Source organism: Saimiri boliviensis, chromosome 15, assembly GCF_048565385.1.
Source record: "Saimiri boliviensis isolate mSaiBol1 chromosome 15, mSaiBol1.pri, whole genome shotgun sequence".
In the NCBI taxonomy this organism is placed as follows: Eukaryota; Metazoa; Chordata; class Mammalia; order Primates; family Cebidae; genus Saimiri; species Saimiri boliviensis.
The window spans coordinates 45,471,523-45,481,034 of record NC_133463.1 but is presented as its reverse complement, the minus strand read 5'-3'; the positions used below and the strand labels follow the sequence as shown (position 1 = coordinate 45,481,034).

Sequence of the window (9,512 nt, the reverse complement as noted above, 5' to 3'; positions counted from 1 at the left end):
AAGTAGCAGCAGGGGGAGGAGGAGAAGAGAGAGGTCGTGGCTAATGTGTTGGAATGCTTACTATGTACCATGCACGCTTTTCAGAGCTATCAATAAAATATTATTCCACTTTGCCCTCACATGATCTCTTGATGTCAGTGATCACAGCAGCTACTGTCCAAAGTAACTGCTGAACAGTGTCCAAAGGGGCAATGTCTTAAAACACCACTGCTCTGGGGAGGCCCAGGAGGACACTGCAGGCTCCAGGACTAGGCAAGCTTGGTTCCAGTCCTGATGATCAGCCACTTAACACCTGCTGTGCAACCTTGGGGAAGTCACTTAATCTCTCTATGGCTCAGTTTCCTCATCTGTAATATCAAAACAATAATAGCACCTACTTCTGAGGTACTGTGGTCTCGCTGGGCTTATAAACGTTAATAATTGTTATTATAACACATGACTTTAATTGAAACATGAATTAACATCTACTTTATATTATACTTCACATATGCATAGAAAATATGGAAACAGGAAGGGAAATATAAGCATACCACATGAGGGAAAAGTGGGCTTCCCCAGAGGGCCTATTAGGACAGCACTCATGACCACGTCCTCCTTGGCCTTGCTACTACCACACCTCATTCTCCGGACATCAAAAGCATCCCGCGCTCTCTCTGTTTCCTTATGCATCTCACTTCCCCGACCAAGGCATAAGACAAATACCTAAATCCCAAGTGCTGATTTATCAACTATGTAAAATAAAAACTGTTGCTGAGTCTAATACATTCAGGTTGACAAAACTGGTGCATTTTCTCCTTCTATATCCATAATTACATCAGGGAGTAAAATCACGGGCGTAAATTTGCCAGGTAAAATGGACTCAGAACAAATATTAGGTGGGATTAACCAACTATTTCAGAGCACTCAGCAAAAGGCGCCTCCTGCATCCATCTCCATGGGAGAAAATGACTTGCTGCTGGGACTGGAACACTCAAAATCTACAGCCCAAGCTCCCTTTCTTTGGATAGTTCTTGGGGGAACATGGCCAATATATGCCTCACATAATCTAAAAGATGTAGGTTTTCTTTATATATGTGAGCACATTAAATCAGAACACAATCAGGACTTCTTGGCCTTGAAATTATCTTTTATTTATTTTTTTTAAATTATCTTTTAAAGTGCCTTTATCCAACCTTTAATTTGCAAGAATTACAAAGTTTAACTTTGAAAAGATAATCTTATTTTTCCATATACAGACTTTAATCAAAAGCCTTATAACCTCCACATACTGATAGGCAATTAAATATTCATAAAAACTTAATATTCATTAAAAACAAGACTGAAAATGGTACCGCATAAACTCAATTATATTTTTTAAATCAAATGGACAGTGACTATAAAAGGAGCTAGAAAAGAGTTGCAAAACGCAATTTGTTGCTGATGAATTCATAAGACAGCACACACTGGGCTGTACCTAGGTATGGCTTTAAGGTACAGAAAGGTATTCTTTGAAGGTATAGAAAAGTCTAGTGATATACACTGAAGAAACATCATCTTCAATAGCCCTTACTTTTTTATCTTATATTGATGTTTGTATCACATCTAAATTTTATAACTAGTGCTGGTTCTTTTATTTCTTGAGACAGAGTCTTGCTCTGTTGCTGGGCTGGAATACAGTGGTGTGATCTCAGGTCACTGCAACCTCTGCCTCCCAGGTTCAAGCAATTCCCTGCCTCAGCCTCCCAAGTAGCTGAGATTACAGGCACACACCACCACATCCAGCTAATTTTTTGTATTTCAGTAGAGACAGGGTTTTCACCATGTTGGCCAGGATGGTCTTGATCTCCTGACCTCGTGATCTGCCCGCCTTGGCCTCCCAAACTGCTGGGATTACAGGTGTGAGCCACCACACCCGGCCTCCATTCTTAACTTATCCCAAGTCCCCACTCTTCCCCTACTCCACACTAAGATTTTAAGGTTGATTCTAATAAAAGCCATGTCTTCTTTATGTTTATGCTCACAGGATCTGTCCACAGTAGACACTCTAGTGTCAGCAGAATGGATGATGTGACTGGCTCTGTATTCAGTTACTTACAGCACTTTTTAATTGAAGGACCACGATATACAATTACCTATCATTGGTTACTTGATTTCTTTAAGCATAATTTTAGCTTTAAATAGTTCAACATTTAGAATTTATATATCCCTATGATTTACTCTGACTTCCAGGGATAAGTGTCACCAAGATAGGAGCTATAAGTACCTGTTTGCTTACTTAAAAAGGCAAGTAGCTAGACTACCGCTAGTGATTATTTAAGAAAATAATCTGCATCAATAGGAATAGAGATGAAGACTACTACCATATTATCCTCCCTGCATACACTCTAAAAATTTTCCTCCACCTTAGTTTCCTCCAACAACTAATTACATAATCAGAGAGTCTGCCTGGGAAAGAGAGAGGTTTGCTCAACATAACGAAGTCTCTATCTATCTATAAGGCATGCTTTGAGCTACTATCTTTTTAATGCGCTTTTTTTACCTTAATATACTTTCTTCTTTTTCAAACCATGAAGTTGCCTTGTGTACATAAAGAGTATAACAAGTGTAAAGAAATAATAAAATAGTAAAAACTACAAGCTAAAACAAGTATTTAAAAGTGCAGAGTAGTGGTAGATTTTATCTTACGTATATTTTACCACAATAAAAAAAAAAGTAGAGTAACCCACAGAAGACGGAAGACTAACATCAGGAGGCAGTTCATATGCAGTCTATTACAATTGCGTAATGAAACCCAGGTGGAGAAGAATTCCAACATCCTTACAAAAGCACCAAAGAAACAAAAGCAACAAAAACAAACAAACAAAGTTAGACATTAAAAGGGAGGAATTTTGCATGCCATGGTAAAGCTGCTTCTTTTTACCAAAGAAAAAAGGAAAAAAGAAATGTCAAAATTATTTCCACATCCCTTGAACCACAGTGTCAAATACTTCTTTTAATTTATCAATTACCCATGGTATACAAGAAACCTTCCCTTGAAATTAGGAATGCACTAGAGAAAAAGATACCCCAAACGCAAGAAAATTATGTACTGGACAAACATGATCACCCAATGTAGCATATAATCTAATCTCAGCACACTTCTTATACAACTGCTAGACTGCAGTGATGGTTCAAACTCTCCTTACCTAAAGGAATGTGAAAAGGCTTGCAATCTGTAAGAAGCCAGAGTAAGCATTAAAAAAGAAAGGAAGTTCCGAGAAATCTAAAACAATTAAGTAACCTAAATTTTAAACGTATAACGTTTTTCCTGGGCTCTAAACTGCTATACAATTCAGTCAGCATACAGAAAATGAACACATAATAGATGTATACATAATTGCCAAAAGAGTTCAAGAAACCTATATTTATTACATTATGCTTAGATGATGACAATTTAAATATAATGAGAGGAAATTAGTTCTTTTGGTATCAAGTATAATATATAAATTGACCAAACCTATTCAACCAACAAATTCTGGTTGTAAGATAGACTTTCCCCACAAATGCAAAACACAAAGCCATGCAATCTAAGCATTTTTTTTTTCAACACAAATCTTGCATGCCAACAGAAGCACAGCTGACTTAAACCACATTTGTCATTTTCATCACTGTTCTAATCCACATGAGTGAAGGGGGGCACAAAAGCACTGTGAAGTGGTTTTATCAAAATGGCAAGGAAAACTCTGCAGACGAATCTAAAGTACAAACAAACAAACAAAAACTCAAAATCAAGATTTTGGCCTAAGCATGAATGTCGTTACAGCTTACAGATTAGTATAAATCGGTGCAAGGATGAGCATGTTGTAATCACACCATGGTATAAAATGTCACATACAGAACATGAAGCCAGGTCTCAATCAAAGCGTGCACTTCAATGCTCCTGTAGTCATCCCCAGTAAGACACCAGGCTCTGTCCACAATCACAAATTTGCACCCAAGACATACTTACCCTGCATGAGCCTGAAGAACTAAAAAGACACAGAAGTTCACAACCAGAATTTTTCAACAACCTTAAATGACGATCAGATGATTATCTGATGTTAGAATACTAGGCCTAGAAGACCTAGATACTGGTTTGAGCCTTCCAGCTACTTGTTTGAAGGAGTGCCCTCCCTCACTCTAACAGGGGTAGCTAGCATCAACTAGAACCAAGATCAGGAAAAAGATGCAGCTACAATAACATTTTAATTTGCGTCAGCTACTTAGTTAGCAAGGAAAAATGAGGACATACTTTACGTCTTCCAGCTTTTTAGTGATGACTGAGCCAACAGACGAAAAAGCAGCTGAGGCCTTCTGTCCAGCCTGGGACAAGGTTTCAGATGTCTTCTTGTAACTATATTAAATTACAAACACATAGAGCAAAGACAGGTCAGCTGATCTTTTCTAATATCAATTGTTTCAAGTGCAGTCGTCACCACCTGCTGGACAACTCTCAAGAAGAGAAAATATGTTTCAGAATTTCTAAAATCCTTCATAACCACCAGGGCAGCATCACCACATCTTCATACACTCAACCCTCATTTCAGGCACAATCTTCTGCAGTGCCCTAGTCCAGCCAGAAAGACAGAGGCCTCTAAAGGCAGGGCCAAAGAAGTCAACGTAAGGGCTAAAAATAATCATCAAACAAAGATGAAAATAAGCCAGGGCCTGAAAGAACTCAGACCTCTTATTCTTTTCTCACATAATCCAAACAAAACAAAAATGAAATCCAGTTCCTCAGATGCCTTTTGTCAACTTGATTTCCTAAAGAAGGGCCAGAAGCAAGAAGTAACTGGGATAAGTAGGACCCATGTGTATTTTATTATCCAAATACATTTTGTGGGTATCCTTTTTAAAAATTTTTTGCATGTCTTTAGAGCTACCAAATAAGGACTTGCTGTACTTTCAATAAAGTATGTAAAATATGCAATGCTGACAATTATTCCAGCGTGGTATCTGCTGTAATGCAAAGGTATGATTTACCACCTCCTTTCCCACTACCTGGAGATTAGAGAAGGGAAAAGCAAAAACAAAAACAAACAAAAAAAAAATGATGAAAACAAGAACAACAACAACAACAAAATAGTAATATTGTGCCTACCCTAACAATCCCCACATTATGGGAAAGAATGCTCAGGCATTTTTACTTACCCTGTCAAGATCAAATACCAATAAAAAACAGGGTTTATGGTAATACCGTAAAAAAAAAATAGTTTCCTGTATGGTTTCCCACTGCCAACTTAGATGAATAGAAAACAGACCAAAAGATTGGGCATTCAAGCACTGTCGTGTCAACTGCAGTTGGCCTCACTGCTGATGGTTACACTGTAAAACGACTTCTAAGCTCACCAGCTCTGCAGATGGCACTCCATACAGAAGACAGAGTAGTTCAGACTCTGCTGCTAGAAGCTTGCTCCTCCTTGTGCTGGCAAACGAAACTGCATTATGATAATGCTGTATGATCGTATGTGTGGTCAAAAAGACAAAAAGCTTAAGAGATTGACCTCTGCCAAGAGCGCGTATCTGAGACTATGACCTGAGAACCTTATGATACATACAGAATAAAGTTTAAAAAAATAAATCAACCAATAAATCAATAAATCAATAATAAAGACTGGCTCCAGGCCTGAATTTGATTCACCACTCCACATTTTGACCTAAAAACTTCATTTGTCTGAGCGTGTTTCCTTACCCAGGGTTATCTCACCACCCACTCTTACTGGGTTATTCTGAGGACTAAAGGACACAATGTTCATATTTGTGGCACATCAATACATAACACTTAATGGAACTTGAATTTTATTTCTTCAACTGGCTAGCTTTCCTTCTATTCCTTAGAATAAATAGTCTGGAAAAAAATCAAAGTTACAAAAGAGGCAGGTATGCTTGAAAATTAGAAAAAAAGTGTCCCATGTCATCTTAAGAAAAGTTGGTGAAGCATCCTCATCCTCTTTTTCTTCCCCTCCCCAGACAAAAGGCACAACAGTATCCTTTACATTCCCAAGGAAAGGGTATGATCGAGGGAACATACGCAGATGTTGCTGTCACGTCTTGCCACCCTTTGGCAATGTTCTGTTTTAGTTCCTGTAGTGAATTGATTCCAAGTTTCCGCTTGATCTCTGCTAGATGCTTCTCTTTTGCTGCTAACACTTGAGACAGGGTCTGGATTTCTTCTTCTACCTATGAGGAAAGGTTTTGGGGTAGGAATACAGCAAAAGTCATTCAGTAAATTAAGATTATTGGCACAGAACTACACCCAAAATTCTAGTCATTAAAAAGTTTTTTAATCATTTATCTTTCTCTCTAAAAACAACGTAGAATGTTGTGGAGTAGTCTGGTTACTTGCTGATCTCTCCTGCAGAGCTTCTCTCTCCTCTTCCACGGGAGCTCTTTATAATCCCATCTTAAGTTGTTTGGGGCCTTCTCTTCTCTCGTTATGCTTCCTTACTCAGCTATCTCCTGCAGGTTTAGGATTCAAAACGTCTACACAGATAATACTTGATAAAGTATTCTAACAGCCACTCTCCTGACCTCTGGGTCTGCCTTTCCAACCCAGACATTTCTATCTGAATGCCTGCAAAACTTGTATTTGTATAATAAATCAAAACGATCTCCACCTCTACCAAAACATACAGAACCAAGCCAAACTCAAATCCAACCTCCTTGCATATCTGATACGAGTCTATATATACTGGATACATATACTCAGTCCCCATATCTGCCAAAGTCATGGCCATAATAAATCAAACTGCCTCCTCTAGAGACCCCTGCCATGGTTTCACGTGAACTCCTTGATGCTGACTGTCCAGACTGGGCTAGGTGGGTAGAGGTAGGCCCTGACCCACGGACAGCCACCCCTTAAGTGGCCAAGAGCCAGTGGATGAGCCTGGTGTGAAAAGAGGTGCTCAACTACTCGGTCTCTCTCTGTCTCAGGAACCTAGTTTGAGAAGTCAGATGGCATTTCGAGTAAAAGCTGAAAAGACCTGAAGAAGCCCTGAGGTATAGGTAGGGCACAGTGAGATTATGAAGGCATGGAAAGCTTAAATATGCTTGAGGATGCTAAAACTGTAAGCAGACGCTAGGAAGAAAGGGAAAAAACAAACAGTATAGAACAAAAGTCTAATCCAGAAAAACAGGTTGACTCTGTATTTCAGTAACAGGGAAAAGGGCAGACTCTATTTCAGAGAAAATAGACACCATGTGGAAGAGACTTTATGTCCCAGGAAACTGAAAAACTAGTCCCTAATGTATATCCATTAACATTGAACACCCTCAGAGAAATGTGTCTCCTGACTTGTTGCAAAGCCATATTCTCAGCCTGACCTGCACAGTATTTCTATGATTTCAAAGACAACATGCCCTTTAAAAATAACATAAGAGTATTGCTCAGTAAAACGTTTTCACAGATAATTAAATTTTTAGAGAACATGACACAAAATTAGTGCAATTGAAAAAAGGATAAATCAAATGTGATGCAGCTGCCAAGAAAAACAAAAAGAAAAAGAAGCGCCTACAGCATCACTCCTAGATGAGATTAACTGGATTGGAGGACCGACAGAACAAATGAATGATCCCCTGTGCTTGTCGGAGTTACAAGTACCATATCCAGTTTTGTACGTCACATTTTTAGATGCACACTGACAGTGGAATATGAGAAGAAAAGGACAACAAAAGAGGAAAGATTAAGATTCAAAATTAAGTAAATTAAATGATTTGCCCAAAGTCATCAAACAAATAATGTAAGAACCAGATGTAGGTTTTCTGAATGCATGTCTCAGTTTACTGGCTGAATTCTTATGGACTCTCTCTTAAGCTTCCCAGTTCCTCTGTCTCTACCTCAAACTCCAAATCTTCAGACATTTCTATGAATAGTCTTAAATGGTAAGTTTCCCACCCCTTACCACTTCTCTGAGGTACTCACTTGCTCTAATGAAAGCTGCGAAGACAAACCACTGTAAATCTTTCTGAACAATGCACAACACAGTATATCCCCACCTTTGTTGGTTAGCTTGTGCTGCTAACACACCTAGCCCAGCACATCATGGCTGTGATTCCTCAATTCAACATACACATGTAAAACAGAGTGACCTTTAAAGCATAGGAATCTCTGATGTGTCTATCACTATACACAGAGACCAACTTGAAATTCACAAAAGACCCAAAACCATAAAACTACTAAAAGAAAACATAGAAGAAACACTCAGGACATTGGTCTAGACAAAGATTTTATGGCTAAGACCTTAGAAACGCAGGCAACAGAAACAAAAATAGACAAATGGGATTAAATTAAAATAAAAGCTTCTGCACAGCAAAGGAAATCATCAACAGAGTGAAGAGATAACCTGTAGAATGGGAGAAAATATTTGCAAAGTATTCATCTGACAAGGGACTAATATCCAAAAAATATAAGGAACTCAATTCAACAGCAAAACAAACAAGCAATCCCATTAAAAAAGTGGGCAAAGGCTCTGAATAGACATTTCTTAGAAGAGACATATAAATGTCCAATAAATATGTTAACAATGTTCAACATCACTAATCATCAGGGAAATACAAATCAAAATCAAAATAAGATATCACCTCACCTCATACTTGTTATTATGTCTGTTATCAAAAAAAAAAATTAGTAACAGATGCTGGCAAGGATTCAGAGAAAAGGGAACTCATACACTGTTGGTGGGAATGTAAATTAGTACAGCCACTATGAAAAACAGTATAAAGGTTTCTTAGAAAAACTAAAAATAGAAATACCATATAATCCAGGAATCTCACTATTGGGTATTTATCCGAAGGAAAGAAAATCAGTATATCAAAGGGATGCCTACAACCCCATGTTTATTGCAGCACTATTTACAACAGCCAAGTGTCCATCAAGAGGTGAATGGATAACGAAAATTTGGTATACACAATGAAATACAATTCTGCCGTAAAAAAAAGAATGAAATTCTGTCATTTGCAGCAACATGGATGAACCTAGAAGATAATATGTTACGCAGAATAAATCAGGCATGGAAAGATAAATACTGAATGTTCTTACTCACCTTGGAAGCCAAGAAAAAAAAAATTTGAACCCATTAAAGTAGAGAGTAAAATAATAGGTGTTACAGGTTGGGAAAGGGAGGATGCCGAGAGGTTGTGCTTCAAATGACACTATCATGAAAGTAAAAGACAACCAACAGAATGGGGAAAATATTGGCAAATTACATATCTAATAAAAGTCTAGTATCCAGAATATATAAAGAAACTTACAACTCCATAATAAAAAAGACAACCCATTAGAAAATGGGTGAAGGACTTAAATAGACATTTCTTCCAAGATACACAAATGACCAGTAAGCACATGAAAAGATGCTTAGCATCAGTCATTGGTAATGTAAGAAATGCAAATCAAAACCACAAGGGGATACCACTTCATACCCATTAGGATGGTTATAATTTTTAAAAAACATATATTAATAAGTGTTGACAAGGATGTGGAGACACTGGAACCCTCAGACACGACTGGTGAGAATGTA

General features: G+C 37.9%; 1 protein-coding gene across 7 annotated transcripts in view; it reads right to left on the bottom strand.

The window, feature by feature from the left end:
- Nucleotides 1-9,512, bottom strand: part of TPD52 (tumor protein D52) — a 154,506-nt gene that overhangs the window by 10,556 nt on the left and 134,438 nt on the right. For 4 of the 7 annotated variants that reach the window (XM_003940185.4, XM_003940183.4, XM_074386959.1 and 1 more), the window contains exons 3-4: nt 6,029-6,177; nt 4,250-4,351 (exon numbers count right to left, since the gene is read on the bottom strand). In XM_003940185.4, the coding sequence (XP_003940234.1) occupies nt 4,250-4,351; nt 6,029-6,177 (251 nt within the window). Of the gene's footprint in view, nt 1-3,164; nt 3,192-4,249; nt 4,352-6,028; nt 6,178-9,512 lie in introns of all 7 variants that reach the window. The other 3 variants (XM_039464416.2, XM_003940184.4, XM_074386958.1) reach the window with 1 other exon arrangement.